We start from the raw sequence: 17,065 nt of genomic DNA, 5'->3' as shown, positions 1-17,065 counted from the left end.
CAGGAATAGATAAAGAGTCTGGAGGAAACTAATAGGCTGTCACAGAGGGGCGGACTACATTACCCAGAATGCGGCTCTGCCATAAATCCTGCTAACAAACAGGAAGTAAAACACGTGTGTACATTCCGCCGGATTTTTTCGAGCTGCACTCAGCAGTCTTTATCAGTTTTTAAATTCCTACTCTATGTACCATCGATTGAAAGTCAAACTGCCACTTCCATCTCTATTTCAACCACATTATCAAGGTGTGTGTGCGATGCATATGTGAACGGCACAAGACTAGCCTTGTCAATTTATTTCTACATTAGCTGTTAGCCACCAACCATGTCGCCAGATGCGACACAACTAGATTTCCTTTCAGTGTTATGTAATTGTCAGCGACGTGTTAATATTATGCCTTACTATCATGAACTGATGGACATCTACTAATTTGTAATATCACAATCCGTGGCGTTCGTGGAAAAAGTAAGTAGATTGTGTAGGAAGTCTAAAGGGGCTGTGGTAACGCTTCATTTAGTTTACAATTTAGTACAGGTACAAAAGAAAAAACAGTCGCATATATGTTGTTGGAATAGAGCACGCGTACACATCGTCCTGTGTCAAACAAGCAAAAGATTGATAGTCATTCCGAAATGTTAATGTGCTAGTTTGCTATCGAGATTTTTAGATATCATCTCCCATCGTCATCATTTCACGAATGATCATCAGTATTTTAACTGTCCCCATTCCTGTCACAGCTGGAGGCGAACTGAGAAACCAAGCATGTCCCAAGCCACTAAACGCAAACATGTTTTCAAGGAGGTGCTCGGAGACTATGTCACTCCGACTGACAATCAACAGATCGTAAGGGTGAGAACAAGATATAGAACTAAACAAACTGTGTGCGTGTGCGCGCGCGTGCGTGTGTAAATAGTTTTTTCATGAATGATGTAAGCCCCATGAATCCAATAGATTTCATTAATTTGTGTCACGATCACCTTGCTTTGACATTCTGATAATGTGCAAAGAGACACGTCTTTAAATGTGAAATGCAGTTGCTGAAATGACTTCATGAGGCTGTCTGTCTATCTTGCCAGGTTGTTGGTAGCCCTGGTAACAACCTCCACGAGGCTGCTACATCAGAGGGCGAAAGGTATCTGGTGAGCATGCCCACTAAGTTCCGCAAGAACATCTGGATCAAGCGAGGTAGGCCTACCTTGGTGTCAGTTCTTCATTTATGTTTGCTTTGCCTATTAATAATTCATTTATCATCCTTATATTCAACATTATATGGATAGTAGCATAGTAGTATTGGTTACCATGCTTCTGGTTTCTAACACAGATAATAATGATATGGTGCCAATTTAATAATGATAATTCGGTCGCCTATTATGTGTTAAATGTCAATAAAAATAGCGGAAATACTATTGAAGAAGCTGTTTGAGAATAAGTAATTGTCTGTAGAAACAGGATTTTGTTCTTTGGGATCTTGCACTCATGAAGGGGTCAGCCATCACTGACCTTACAACTTGACAGGCTATTGACAGCCAGGCAGCCATGGTTGGTTGGCTGCGGATCTGATTCCTGATTTCAGATGACAATAGATAGATGCCACACCAGATATGATGCGCTTTACATCAGCTGCATGAGTTCTAAGAGCTGATTGTTGGTGACCATGCCCTGGTCTTGATACTAACAGTTGCAATGTAAAGTCCAGACAGAGAAGAGGAGCGGGTTAAGAGAGTAGATTAGGGAGGAGGGATGGTGCTCCTATGTGAATGGGTTTATCATGACTACAAAGCATTTGCAATCTCACACACACACACACACACACACACACACACACACACACACACACACACACACACACACACACACACACACACTTGCCACTAGTTTCACCAGTCTCACATATCTCCAGTTAAATTCCTCTTCTTATCTTAACATACCATCCCAAGTCCCCCGGCCCTCACCCTCTCCTCAAAAACAAGACTGAGTCCCCATCTTGACAAAAACACACTCACTGCATAGCACCCAGCCCTCTGAACACACCTCATGGCTGATGACCTCATGACTGCGCAACACCTTATACAGCATAGATCCCGCCCAAACCTCCCACAACTGTGCTGCAGAAACTGATGTCACCTGTTCCGTGCCTGCCCCGATTCATACCATTTTCCACTACACCCTCAACCTCCTCGTCACACACATGCGTCCGTTAGCTATGACGCGCTGTTTTCCCATTCACTTTACAGTGGCTGAGGTCACACACGCCGCTGTACTGAATTGCGGCTCTGCATGCGCTCCGTAAATGCCACGCCTCTGTCAAAAAGTTGAAAGACGTTCAGCTTCTCACGGATTGTGCCATGCTTTCTCTATGGGCTCATCAAGTATGGTGGCACCACCTTCGCGAAAATGTTCTGCATGTTTTCATCCACTATCCCTACGCGTGTGACAAATATACTGTACATCCTTTTATTTATGGCCGTAGTGACGTATTGGAGAAAAGCTAGGATGATCCTGCTCACATGGATATGGACATTTTTGTAAATGCATAGATTTTTATGCGTTTGGGCCCTTTTTTTACACGTAACTAGAGCTGTTGCTCCATGTTTTTGTGGACAGTTGTAAAAAAGAGATACAAGTTAGCAAGGAAAAAACAAGGAATTTGCATGTTTTTAAATATCACAAGATTGCCTGGTAAACATGTTGTCCATGTTCCATGCCAATTTGTGTTGACATAATAATTGAGATTTATTTCATTGAAATAATGGGAAAAACGGGAAATGCAATAATTACAAGGGTATGACAAGACTAGGCAAATTCTACTGGTACTGTTCTAATTTTTCTGAGCCATACAATGTAAAAAATGCAGTTTCATTTACTGATAAGTTAATGATTAATTAATGTTACTGTAACAGAGTTCTCAACTGTTAATCAAATAAGGTTGTTGTAGGTCATCCTGATAATCATGTGTCTACTTCCTCATAGAGCCCACGACTAAATAGTTCTATGTTAACATGGTTTTGTGCGCTTGGGGAACTTGAACACTAAAAGTGATTAAACAAACATTGGTGAGCGTTGAGCTGTGTGCAAGTATCAGAAATGGCAGTGTTCCATGTCAGGAATCATGATGTGTTAGTTCAGTCAAATAACATAACATTGTATTTGTCTTGAGTTTTCAATAATTGCAATCCGACTTCTTTTGTTCTAAAAAAAAATGATGTCTGTTGTGCCTGTGCATGTGTCTGTCTGCAGGCGACTTTGTGATCGTGGATCCGATTGAGGAGGGAGATAAGGTGAAAGGAGAGATCAGTGCCATCCTCTACAGGGATCACATCCATTATCTACAGAAGCTGGGAATGTGGTGAGTGATGAATCATGTTCTCATGCCAGACCCATTCATTTGGTTTTTTGTTTTGTTTGTTTTTTTTCAACGACTGACCTTTTTTTTTTTTTTTTTAACGACACACGTCAACATTCCATTTGCTTTGTTCACTTGCCCGCACGGGAAATCCCCATAAGCACTTGAATTAGGTCTTGTCAACATTATACCAGACAATTTCTGAAAGTGTTATAAGCTGCCTGACACCACATGAAAAGTGCCCAATGACCAGGCTGAGAGAGGATTCTGTGGACACATTTACAAGTATCCCAGCAAATGATAACTCCTGGCAAATGCAAATTGAATATGTTAACAGATTAGAAATGAGTCCAAATGAAATAAAATTGAAAAGAATTTGAATTTACTGTGAAAGTGAAATAATGAAAGGCATTATTTTTATATTGTGAATTCACTGATCAGAAACTATGCTCATCTACTTAAGAGGTTTCTATTTTCTGGCCTTGAAAAACAAAATGGCTCAAATATTTCTCAGAGTTTTAGCAATGGCGTTGCACTGCTGTTGAATGGTCATCGGAGGAACACTTAATTGTGTCATGTGGATCATTCAGAGCTCAGCCAGTTACAACATGGTATTTTGTGGAAAAGAGTAGAAGTCCGCACACTGTGGCTCCGCTTTGAAAATGTCTTCAGGCCATACAACGTTTCGACCCAACAGGGTCTTCATCAGGCATCAGGCATCACATGCCTGATGAAGACCCTGTTGGGTCGAAACGTTGTATGACCTGAATACATTTTCAAAGCAGAGCCACAGTGTGCGGACTTCTACTCTTTTCCTCTATTAGACGCGCCTTTGTCCTGCACCTGGCCTCAGAGAGGTGGGATGTGCACACTCTTGCTTATATGAACATGTTATTTTGTCTCACAGGCCTGAAGGCTTCCGGGAAAACCGATTGTCAGAGGAGAGAAAGGACGGAGAGCAGCAAAAAGGCGAGGACAAGGGAGAGGAGGAAGAGGAGTGTGGCGACAACAGTGAGTCTGAGGAGGACGACAGTGACCTCTTTGTCAACACCAATCGCAACAACTATCACTACACTGAGAGTGAAGAGGATGAAGACGACGACGAGGATGGTGATGAAGACGAAGAGGAGGAGGAGGAGGGTGCTGAAAAGAGTGTGTAATGGGAGTGTTCGTGGTAACAACACTCATGCAAACAAACGCAAAGACCATGTGGTGTATGTTCTTGAACATAACATCTCAGTGTCTGTTCAAAATACCAAATGTATTGAGTGATTTATGAAACAGAGACTGGACAACGAACATGAACTTCCAGAGCATCGTTTTGTAGCGCAAACAGGCTACCCACAAATGGACCTCCAGGAACATTAAACAACAAATGACATGCAAGATAAAGCCTGATAAAGAAGACTGCATTACAGCAAAACATGAGACAAGGACTCGTTGGACTGAGCTTTAATATGTCCCCACCAATAATTGACGCTCTTTGGCTCTCAATGATGTCTAGTGGATTTACACTGCTGGCTACAATTTCCTTTGTCTAGTCCTCTATAATAGGACGGGGAACCAAAGATCTGTGCGCTTGCATGAGTTGCTATACAGTAAACTTGTGCAGCAGGTTAGTCCTCATTCAGAAAGCCCCTCCTTGCTGTAGCAGGTTTGTCCTGGTGGCTTACAACTGTTTTGCCTCCAGGGTTTATTTTCCCCCAGTGGTGTGTTGTGAGTCATGGATGACATCTTTTTGCTCACGAAAACATGTTTGAGGGAAAACTGATGTATCTCATTGAGTGTATAGATCAGAGGCCCATTTCTCCTGAATAAGTCCACAATCAATGGAAGTGACATTGCTATTTTGATCAATCATAATCCATTCCAAGAGGTTGAAACAATTCTGAGATGATATGCGACTGGAAATGGATTACCTGAAAAGGTGAACTGTTATAATTCCTGTAAATATGATGTTGAATAAATATTTGCCTTTGACCACAGCAAATTTTCCTCTGCTAACCTACTTTCTTTTTGTAATATCAGAAAGGTGTGGGAGACACTAACAGTCATTAGTCTTCATGACATTGCGACACACACTGTCTGTGCGAATAGGCATGTTTTCTGTTGGGTTATCACCCCAACTTCTGTAGTCCCAAAATAATCAGCGACCACCATTTTAACTGCTGTGTGTGGGCCGGTGGTGGTTGAGGTGGTAGAAAAGCCTTTAAGCAACCAGAAGGCTGCAGGTTTGAGCCCCGCTCTGCCTGACCCCATCGATGTGTCCTTGAGCAAGATACTTAACTACAAAGTACTCCTGGTGGCAGGGTGGTACCCTGTGTGGCAGCCACTGCCACCGGTGTGTAGGCCCTATATTTCAGTGTGAATGGGTGAATGTGAGGCATACAATGTAAACCACTTTGAATACTCGAAGGAGTGAAAAGGCGCTATATAAAATGCAGTCCATTATCCATTTACCATTTACAATAAAGACCAGTTTCGTTTCCCCATCAGAGAGTAATTGTGCCTTTGAGGACTTTGCCTGTAAAACAAACGTGTCATGACGCCAACGTACGTCATGAACAAAGTCCAGAGAACAAGTAGTTTTGAGTCGTGCCCCGCCCCCTTCAGTTGTCGCAGATTAAAAAAAACACAGGTTAGAGAGCTTGAGGGGCTTTAACCACACTTTCTGAACTGGTGACACTGGTTGGTCTGGCAAAACAAAGTGTGCTTTCTTGACATCATTCAATATGTACAGTTCTTGTATGTAAAGGCTATGGTACAAAGTGAAATAAATGATGGAAGTCCGCAACACTGTTAATGCTACCGGTCACTGGGAGCATTAACAGTGTTGCGGACTTCCATCATTTATTTCAGTTACTCTATTTTGTCCAGCACCTGTACTACTGATGTGCGCGCATTCTCCACCTTCCTATGGTACAAAGTGAATCATGCCAAGACAGGGGAAGAGAGTGAATTGCTGCATTGTGTGTACCGGTATATGAATAGCAATAATTTAATTTGAAGTTCTGCATTTGAATATTCATTACAAATACTGGGTTATAAACACATCTTTTATGACAAAACAATACAAAACAAAACGTAAAAAGCTTCACAGTTTTCTCTCTCACACACTCACACACACACACACACACACACACACACACACACACACACACACACACACACACACACACACACACACACACACACACACACGTAAGTGAGGGCAAAGTAACTCAAGCTACTTTTCCACTGTATTCCAAGCCATTATTGGCTTAACTCATGCACAGTCTAGAGAGCCAAGTCAGGCACTGTGACAGTACACAGTATCCATACACACATAGGGTATTCCTCAAAGTTAAGTGTCCTAGATTGTAAAGTGAAACCCTGATTGGCGAAACCACTTATTTGGTATTAAACATAAAGTGTTCTGTATTAACATATTCTATGTCGGTGAGCCCTCAGAGTAATCCAAGGCCAACATCCCTTCTTCAAGTCTGTCCAAATGTCATTTGATGGCTTGGATGGCCTCAAAGACAACCACCAAGCTTCTCCTCGACCCTCACATCAAGTCCATGATATCTAATTCATCCTTTTTAACAATTTCCACTTTGACTTTCGGAGCATCCTCTGCTTTCTCTTCAGAAGCTGGTGGCTTTGGCGTGGGCTCCAGTCGTAGGCTGGTGTTTCGGCATTCGGGGGGAGGGTCGAGCACCTGGGCCCACAGTCTCCTCACCACCTCGGGGCTACGCTTGTGGACAAGCAGGATGCTGTGATAGGCACAGTGGTGCTCCTCCTCGCCCTCAGGGAAGTCGAACGTGAGGAAGGCCGGCTCGTGCTTTGGGATCACCCCTAGCCTCTCCAGGCACATGCCCACGTACACGTCGTCGATGGGGTACGGACGGACCCTCTCCGACATCGCTTGCAGGCGCATGGCCAGTGCTCCTGAGTACACCACCCCACCGCCACCCGCATACGTGGGGTAAGTGCCCGAGTACAGACTCTCGGGAATGTAGTACTTGTTGTCTTTTTCGCGAATAGGCTGAGCTAGGGCAATCACGTCCCCCACTAAGAAGTCATTTAGGCTCCGGTCGTGCTTCAGTCCTGCGGTGGCCTTCTCTTCCTCCTTCGCCACTGCCTCCCGCAGGTAGTCCAGCAGCGCGGGAGTCCGCAGGAAGACGTCGTCGTCGCCCTTGAAGACAAATTGGGCGTGCGGGCAGCGGTGGGCCAGCCAGCGCCAGAACAGCACGTCCTTCAGGGTCAGGTTGAAGAAGGTGTCCTTGAAGTCCCAGCGCAGCAGGTCGCCGTGCTGCTTGTTCTCCACTTGCAGCAGCTCCTCCTGGGTGCGGTTGGGCCGCACGCCGCTCTTGGCCAGCAGGAAAACCCTGCGCACCAGCCCTCCTCTGCCCTTCATGCCCCTCATCTGCCCCGTTTTGCCCCAGGTGTCCCTGATCACCCTGCGCTGCTCGTAGTTCTCGTCCTGGCTCTTGATGGCCAGCAGCAGGAAGGGACTGGAGCTGTTGGCCTTCCCAGGCCCTGTCTGGCATAAGCCAGGCTGGTCTAAGATGAGGGGGAAGTCCTGGCACAGCATCCTGGGAATGAACTCTCTGACATGGAAGGGCAGTGTCTGGAAGTCTGGCAGGGCCTTTTCAAGCGACTCCTGGCTAATAACGCATTTGCTTCCTGGTATTTTGGTCAGCATGGGGATGAGCTTTCGGCGGTGCCTAAAGCGTTGCCATTTACTCTTTCCTGAGTTCAAGACAGAGCTGTGAAGCAGATCCATCTTATACTGAAGCCGGTTCCACAGCCCGGTGTTGTTGGCTTCCAATTTGCTCCTCCAAAAGGTCTTAGGGAGGGCCGCATGCTCAGGTCCACTCCTCAGTCCCGGAGCAGTGAACTTTCCATCTACAGTGTTCTGAGTCATAGCATAGCTCTCCTTGGTTCTCCTGAGCTGTTCAGAGACCCTTGATGGGGCCATGGACAAGCAGACGGCGATTGTTACGTAGACGCCGAGACACATCATCAGGAGGATGGGTGCGCAGGCGCAGCATAGGCAACGGCGAAAACGGCATACTTTGAATATTATTCTGCGCACCCAGGACATGCTCTGAAGAGGAAAAAACAGGACAGAGTTTTAGGGGTCAGAACTGAAGGCAGGGTTTGTGTGTTCATGTAATGATTCCAAAATTAAAGATTATGGAGACAGTAGGCCTATAATGGGAAATTGTCAACATAACCAGGCAAAATATGTCTTCAAAACCTCAGCATATTTAAGAAAAAAATCAGTTGAATTCAAACATGCTTGACTACAAGTAGGCCTTAGCACTAATGCCACAGCTCAATTTCACTATGTGTCAGGAATCCACTGCTGTCCTATGGGTTAAGTGGCAGACCATAGGGACATTCTCTGTTCGTCTGTCACTCTTAAAAAAATGTTTCAGGAGTGTGGTGTGATGTGGTAAATACGTGCATATCACTCTACATGTGACAACTTAAAACAACAGGAGGATACGCAGAGAGGTGTGTTGTCATGCCTTCCACAAATGCTGACAGGACACTGTAAGCTGTTGTTACAGCTACGAAACTGTTGCCAGAAATATCTGAAAATAACGCACGTTTTGTTTGTAGACAGTAGATTTTTCAGGTTAAGTAGGTACTTTAGGGTTCATCAAAAAAGTTAAATGGTTATCAAAAATAAGAAAAAGTTGATTCCCAGGTGGCCTAATAATCCAATAAAATGTACAACGTTGTAGCCTGCCTCCCTCTTCAATTGAAAGGAATTATGCTGTCTCTGACTCTGCCAACGTTTGTCTCTACACATCTTAATAGACCAAGATTACGCACAAATCCCCCAGTTCTGATGTCTGTCAGCAATCCAAAACGTCTGCGGCTATAGGTTAGTCCATTGGCCAGTCAGTTCAGAACTTGAAGCCATAGTAGCCAAGTAGCCTACCTTCTTTGACGTGATGCCTCGCTTTTAAACTATTTTATATTGCTTTTGAAGAAGCGCCTGACATGAGCTGAATGGGCAGTGTTCATATGGTGATGATTCTCTTTAAAGCAAGAGTTTGAAAGACCGGTGGTTGGTCTAGAACTAGAGATCATGGCCCCTGTTAATAGCCAGCCGACTCCTCACTCTCACACACACGCACACACTTAGGAGCTCCTTACTTACCGTCGTATCCTCGTCCCAGTCCGACGTCTTCCATCGGCAGACAGAACTGAGCTTTTCAAAACCATAGTCGCGGATTTTCTTTGGAATGCAGATGCGCATCCTTTCAAGCAGGTTTCATCGCGTGTGCGCAACAAACAGGTAAACCAGGTAGAATTGTCATTGCCACTAGTGGCCACGCCTTCGCAAACTAGGATGGCTTGTCTGTATCTCTCAGCGTGTTTATGATAATGGACCTGCTCGCCACTGCATGTAGCCTATCTAATAAGGGCTTTTTGATCCGCCTCTGGCTATAAAATAGCTTAATGATTGATGTTCTTCATGGATAAGGTTGCCTGTTTAATTAATCTAGCCTAGGTCTACTTCCTCCAATCTTTTTCAAAGGTCCAATGCCATGTGCCCCATCAGTGTTCCCTGCTTCAGAGATATCACAATGTTCCTTTTTTTGCCACTGAACCCAAACCCCAGCACTTGAAATGACAGATTTGTCTTCCACATGTATTAGAGCAATACAGAGAAATAAGAGTATTAGATATTAGTGCATTAGTGCATATTTATATTTTAAAAAGAAATGGTTGAGTAAAATATCCTCTCATAAATAATGTAGTCACATATAAGATTGATGAAAAAGACCTTGATGATTCAGGTCTATTCTAAGATGGTTCCCCTGAGACTTTTTTTTGTGAAATTTTTAAAGCATCCCAATTTCCTCTCAAACATAGTAAAGGTCAACTGATGTTAAGGCCCATTTCACAGAAGTGATTTGAAAGTGCTATGACGAAGACACTGGAACTCAAACTGTCTTGTTGGGTTCAGTTCACTGGAGCACACACAATTTAAATGACAGAATGTGCTGTACATGCATATCCATCAGACGTCAGCCTGGTGCATTGGAAAGTTATCTGATACAGACTGTGACGGCCTTATCTGAAATCAACTATGGTCGATATGGCACCCTGAACCGGCCCCCATACGTCATTTTAATTTGCACAGGTCTGTCTGCTCCGTTGACACATGTTCATATAGACCTATAGGTAGAATCCTAACCAGTCAGCAAAAAGCACTACTGCCAGAGTCACGCACAGCAAACCACTGAACAGTAATCGCAACGAAACTGCATTTATGCCTCACCTGTGTAAGGGGGCAGCGCCGGTGCCCTGAAGGGACCAGTGTGACAGGAAGGTAACATGCCCTGTAGGATGCATCAAACGCCCCTAGAAAATCAAAGCTTTGCAAAATCCCGCTCTGCTCTCGATATGTTAAAATGGTGGCACAATAGGTTTAAAATTTTGGTTTGCAGTATATGGCCATTTTGATCACACACACACACACACACACACACACACACACACACACACACACACACACACACACACACACACACACACACACACACACACACACACACACACACACACACACACACACACAGAGTTATTGAAAGGTAGATACTTGCCTTCATCACACAGATGACAAAAGTAATTAACTTTTTCAAAATGGTAGGAATAAAGTTTTATTTTCTCTTCTTATATTAACAAGTTTTTTTGTTTAGATTTTTTTTCCAAGTTCATTTTTTTTCTTGAGAAAACTTGCAAAAAACTTCTAGCATATTCCAAGTCAAGGATGGACATGAAAAAAAATAGGGAATTTATTGCTGAATGTGAAAAATGAAGACTACACTTGGAAACAGATGCTGCTGGATTCATGCACCCTCTATCTGCCACTACTACATGCAAAGAGAACAGGAGGAGGGCAACAGAATGTGCCCGCGAAGCCCGCAGGGCCAGAGAGGGGATGGGAGGAGAGGGGAGGGGAGGGGAGGGGGAGTGGGGACCACCCCTATGGGACACAGCTGTGGGCAACAGAACGTGAGAGGAGAGGGAGAGGAAGATCCAAAAAAATATATTAAAAAACAATAAAAAACCATCCTAGGTAAAAAAAAAAAAAAAAGGTGTGCATCAGAGAAAAGCCTTTGTTTTGTTTTGCTAGTTAAAGCAAATGGACAATGGATTTCAGGAAGATGTTTGTGTGCCACATGAGAAGGAGGAACAGAGGGAGATGCAATTCTGACAACAAGAGGTATGTTTGCATACTTCTGCATTTTTCCTGGCATTGTATGTGTGTGTGTGTGTGTGTGTGTGTGTGTGTGTGTGTGTGTGTGTGTGTGTGTGTGTGTGTGTGTGTGTGTGTGTGTGTGTGTGTGTGTGTGTGTGTGTGTGTGTGTGTGTGTGTGTGTGTGTGTGCATACTACGTATGTCAAGGACAGTTGCTTGAAGGGGCACTTTAACTCAAACATAACTCAAAAAGCTTATTCATATCCTGTTCTTATGCATCACTATCATGTTTGCAATTTTTTTTAATCACAAAACTGTATTTTCTGTTTACATTTTGCATTTTCCAAACTAGCCAGACAGAACAGAGCAGACCGCATACAGACTTGTGCCGACAGAGATTGAGAGAGAGATAGAGAGAGAGAGAGAATGGAAGAGAGACAGACGTCTAAAGAAAAAAACAGTGTAGGGGATATGAGTAGCGGGACGATGGAAGAGAGAGAGTGGAAACCTTGGCAAATTAACCCCTACAGTCAAACACATTTAAGAAGTCTGCGTAATACACTGTTGCACAAACATTCACAAACATGAATAGCTTGAGTCGCAAAACCTGTCCAACCCTTTTCAAACAATCCCATACCTTAAGTGGTGACTGGGGGGAGGGGCAAGATAGTAGGTGAGAAGTGATAAGCAGAGCAGAGGAGAGCAGGGGGCATACGGTATAGGTGATGTAGTTCTGCATGAGAAGTCCTGAGACACAGAGCGGCTAGAGCTGCTGCCTTTGGAAGCATGGGTGTGGTGGTGTTGGGGGGGGGGGGGGGTGGGGGGTGTTGGAAGAGGAGGAGGAGAAGAGCAGGAGAACCCCAGTTGACAACTGACCCCCACTTTTGATCCATCGCTGTTTCTGTTCAGTGCTGGCACTCAGAGACCTAATAACACGAATAATAACGACACCACTCACACTTAGTTGCTTTCTAGGGGAGAAGGGATGAAGTCAGGCTGGATTAGTCGCCCCCTCCTCTTGCCTCGCCCCCCCCTCACCTGCTTTCAGTCATGGGAGGTCAAGGAGAAGAGGTCAGGGGTCAGTGATGGGAGCTGGGAGAGAGAGAGAGAGAGAGAGAGAGAGAGAGAGAGAGAGAGAGAGAGAGAGAGAGAGAGCAGCTGGAATACAGTAGGTCTTGCAGGGCTGCGGATCTTCACCAGACTGGGGCTTTCGGTGTTGGAGCGTATGGGGTGCCTTAAGTGTAGCAGAGTGGAGCTGGTCACACCAGATATGGGTCTAATGCATAACAATGACATGAGTACATACATACACATTCCCTCTAGGTGTCGCACGCACGCACGCACACACACACACACACACACACACACACAGTGTTTATCTACTGACAGAGACAGAGAGTCATATTACATATGCTTATGTCGCTAGGTGACACCCAACTGTTCTCAGCCTTTGCCTTAAACAAACAGTTGCACACACACACATGCAGACATAGCACACATAGCAATGCATCATAATGGTGTGAATACTGACACATACCCCCCTCTCTCTGTCTCTCCTCTCCCTCACACACACACACACACGTGCCAACTCAGAGGTGCAAATAGGCAGCACTGCATCATAAAAGAATGAGAAAGGAAGTGTTTGTTCTTTTGTTCAAATGGAAGATTAATGTCTGACACGAGCACACAACATCACTACCTGCCAGCCATGTGCTTAATCCCATCTGTTTTCCTAGATCAACATGCCATACGATGTTGTTCAGACAAAACTTTTGGCACAGTATCTTTGCTAACATATGACCCATGGAAAGAAACACCACCCTGCCACATGGGTATTACAGATACATACGCACAAATGCACGTGAACACACGCAGGTTACATACAATAGCACGTCACCCGACCGACACCTAGTCATCAGTAACAACACCTATACTTGTTGTAATACACATGCACACCCACAACCCACACACATCTTTTGCACTACCTCTGTCACAGGACTAACGCACAGGAAAAAACGGACGTCAGCCAAAAAAAAAAAAAGCAAAACTCAAACGTGCATGCACTCTCACTTTCTTTCTTCCAGGTGCCTCTTTGTAACAGGATACAGACAGACTAACTGACACACACAGACAGACCAACAGACGCACTTCTAAACCCTGAAGACCTGGGCAAGGGCTAGTAAGCACCGCCCGCAAAGGACTTCTGCTTACCTCTGTCTCTATGGGAACACTATGAGTGACATGAAAGACATAAATTCCAACGTGTTCACTTGAAGCCAATAAATGAAGTGACCTCCTGGACAAGAGGTTCAACTACAGATGCCCCACCTCCAATATAATGTCAGCCATGAGAGAATGAATGCATGTGTTTGTGCTCTATGTGTATGGGTGTATTGTGTGTGTGTGTGTGTGTGTGTGTGTGTGCGTGTGCGCGTGTGCGTGTGCGTGTGCGCGTGCGTGTGTGTGTGTGTTGTATTTGACTACAGACTGTTGTGTGTGTGTGTGTGTGTGTGTGTGTGTGTGTGTGTGTGTGTGTGTGTGTGTGTGTGTGTGTGTGTGTGTGTGTGTGTGTGTGTGATGTGTATGACTACAGACTGTGTGTGTGTGTTTGGGAGCGTGTGCGTATTTCCATTTGTGTCTGCGAGCGTGTGTGTGTGTGTGTGTGTGTGTGTGTATGTGACCGTGTATGACGCTCATGTAAACATGTATTACACAGAGAAGCGACCCATATTGCATGGTGGCAGAAGAACCTCACAGTTCTGATGGGAAGATCCTGAACGAAAAAGAGGGAAGAAAGAAAGGCAGAAAGAAAAAAAAGACAAAACATGTTTGTAGAAAAGAAGAGTTCGTAAGAAAGGCTAGAAAAAACGGAAGCAAACCCCTCCTTATGGGTGAACAGCAAAAGGCACCACAATATTATTCTAGTATCTAACTCCTGAAAAAACTGGCACAGAATTCTCTTTTGATTTGTTTTGTTTTTCGTTGTTTTTTTTTCTTTTTCACATAATGCTCATAAAGTGAAATTAATCAACATATAAATAGTTTCCCCTATAAAAAAAGTCTTTGCTGCTAGCTAGTAGACAAGTTTTGCTGAAATGAAAATAAATATTTCATTTGTTTAGAATATCTGTCTGTTATATAAAATAAAAATATTTCTTATCGGTGCAGTTCTATGGTATAACTGTGTGTGTGAGCATGTGTGTGTGTGTGTGTGTGTGTGTGTGTGTGTGTGTGTGTGTGTGTGTGTGCATAATATGTCAATTGAGTCTGACTTCAGTTATGTCTAGGGTGCTCATATGTAAGAGTGTTAAGTAGCGTGAGTGTGTGTGTGTGTTTGTGTTTAAAGGGGTGCGTTGTCAGGCCTGCCGTGTGTGAGTTTGCGCATGCGGCGCGAGGGGTGGGCCAGGCTGGGCGTGTGTGTGGGCGTGTGCGTGGGCCGGTAGATGGTGGCCGGCTCTGGCGACGGCGAGCTCATGTTCAGCGCGCTAAGGAACGGCGTGCTCTCGCCGTGGCCCAGTTCGGCCCCGCCCAGCCCGTAGTCCTCGTCCCATTCGCTGTCCGACAGGTTGCTGTGCGAGCTGTGTGTGGCGTGCGAGTTGCGGGAGCGGCGTGGCCGCCGCGAGGTCCGCCGATGCGAGCGTTCCCGTCCCGCGCCGTACTCGGCCGTGGTCTCGTACGCGTCCTCGTCCACCAGCCGGTAAGGGCTGGACGGCAGCGAGCCCGTGCTCTCCACCATGTAGCATGCCCGCCGCGCCCGGTGGTAGCCCCGGCGTAGCAGGGGCTGGTCGTCCTCCCCCCCCACCGAGTAGTTGGCCATGGCGGCCGCGGCGGGGGGCAGCGAGAGGGCGTGGCTGGCGTTGGGCGTGGTGATCTGGAAGGTGGGCACCTGGCCAAAGTCTACCGGGGAGAGGCGCGCCGGCGTGGTGAGGGCTGACACGTACCTGGAAGATGCACACACATTACATTACATTACAATACAATACATTACATCACATTGGATTGCAATGCATTACATTACATTACATTACGTTACATTACATTGTATAGCATTACACTGCATGACATTACATTTCGCAGAGACTTTAGTCCAAACCAATTTTCAAAGAAGGGCATTCACAGCAAAGTGGGAGGTACATTGTAGAGTAGAGTAACATATAAGTAATAATGTAGGCAATACAGAGTACAGTACAGCAAAGTTAGAGCACACACACATGCACGCTCGCACACACGAACACACAGAGACGCGAAACATTTCAGCAGCTGGAGTCAATATTGTGGAATTGAATTGTGTGCAGATGTCCACAAAATCCCCACAAGTTGCTCTTACAATGAGTTTAGGCTAGAGCTACTGTACGTCATCTTATGTGCTGATTGGTGCTCTGCTGCCCTCTGGTGGAGAGGACATGGTGCTCGCTTCACACAGGAGAATACCTTATAGGATGCAGATCATTTTCCCAAACTCGCATCCTTTACCATGATCTATGACCTTATGACTCAGTGTCGATTGGGTAAAGTCAGCTTTATATTGGACATTCATTTAGCATTCAAAATGGTAAAAAATTTGATGCAAAAAAAAGCTTTGGCACATGACTTTCATCTATGTTTCAAAGTTGGTTTGACAATGATGGTTATTTTGCAGATATCACATTTGTATTTTGAATGTTAAATGAATATCCAATATAAAACTGACTTAACTCATCGTCAACGAGGAACAAGGACAGATCAGAGCACAGATACAAGGACCAGTGGTGTGCACAGACATTTTGAGGGGGCAGGTGGGAAAGGGGGGTGCATGTGGAACTTCCAACTACCTTACCAGGCTATAGAGCAGGAATATTCAAATGGCGGCCCTGGGGCCAGATGCGGCCCTTGGACGGCAAGGTTCTGGCCCCCCACAAGCCCCTTGAAATACAGAATCGTTTTTCAGAATTTAGAGATAAAAGTACGGGTTCCGTATAGAGCTGAAACGGGACAAACGGGACGTTAAAATGCAGGAAATAACATCCTCCGACCCCCCACCTCCTTGAATTCACCCATATTTTTTTCATTGACAGTCGGCTACCATAATACATATGTATAGTTTGGCCCCTTTACTCAGAGGGATTGGAAAAACTGGCCCTCAATGACATTTAATTGAATACCCCTGCTATAGAGGTTATATATTACATCAGCGCCTTTGTACATTATCATGTCAACATGGACCACGGTACATTGAGGTAAAAACGTTCAAAAAAGGAACTTTCAAAAAGGGCATTTGCTGTCCAGCAGCGCAAAGGGTAAGGTGGTTTAGCACCAGCATGTCCCTGTCTGTGCACACCTATGTCAAGGACAAAGGAAAGGATGCAAGTTTGGGGAACTGATGTGAACCCCTAGGCTCAACCAGCATCAATATAGACATAATCCCTTTTGTGTTTCTGTGTTTATGTACAATGTGTGAGTGGGTGTGTGAGTGTGTATCGGATAACTGAATGTGTGGACATGTGCTGATCACCATGACAGCATCTTCTCACA

General features: G+C 45.0%; 3 protein-coding genes across 3 annotated transcripts in view; 1 reads left to right on the top strand and 2 right to left on the bottom strand.

The window, feature by feature from the left end:
* Positions 1 to 762: 762 nt before the first annotated feature.
* eif1ad (eukaryotic translation initiation factor 1A domain containing) lies at positions 763 to 4,503 on the top strand. The gene is made up of 4 exons (XM_063188237.1): positions 763 to 849; positions 1,077 to 1,185; positions 3,238 to 3,346; positions 4,251 to 4,503. The coding sequence occupies exons 1-4, from the start codon at positions 763 to 765 to the stop codon at positions 4,501 to 4,503; spliced, it is 558 nt and encodes a 185-aa protein (XP_063044307.1).
* Positions 4,504 to 6,310: 1,807 nt separating this feature from the next.
* si:dkey-160o24.3 (N-acetyllactosaminide beta-1,3-N-acetylglucosaminyltransferase 2) lies at positions 6,311 to 9,603 on the bottom strand. The gene is made up of 2 exons (XM_063189267.1): positions 9,504 to 9,603; positions 6,311 to 8,435 (listed from the first exon to the last, which is right to left on the bottom strand). Exons 1-2 carry the CDS (start codon positions 9,600 to 9,602, stop codon positions 6,891 to 6,893), a joined length of 1,644 nt encoding a protein of 547 aa, XP_063045337.1. The 5' UTR covers position 9,603; the 3' UTR covers positions 6,311 to 6,890.
* A 5,271-nt stretch (positions 9,604 to 14,874) lies between these two features.
* Positions 14,875 to 17,065, bottom strand: part of nrg2b (neuregulin 2b) — a 99,796-nt gene continuing 97,605 nt past the window's right edge. The window contains exon 11 of the mRNA XM_063187714.1: positions 14,875 to 15,495. Coding sequence (XP_063043784.1) covers positions 14,895 to 15,495 — 601 coding nt within the window. The 3' untranslated portion in view covers positions 14,875 to 14,894. The remainder of the gene's footprint in view (positions 15,496 to 17,065) is intronic.

The sequence above is a fragment of the Engraulis encrasicolus genome, chromosome 22 (genome assembly GCF_034702125.1).
Source record: "Engraulis encrasicolus isolate BLACKSEA-1 chromosome 22, IST_EnEncr_1.0, whole genome shotgun sequence".
Classification (NCBI taxonomy): domain Eukaryota; kingdom Metazoa; phylum Chordata; class Actinopteri; order Clupeiformes; family Engraulidae; genus Engraulis; species Engraulis encrasicolus.
Note: the sequence above shows the minus strand (reverse complement) of the source record. Positions and strands in the feature narration are given on the sequence as shown.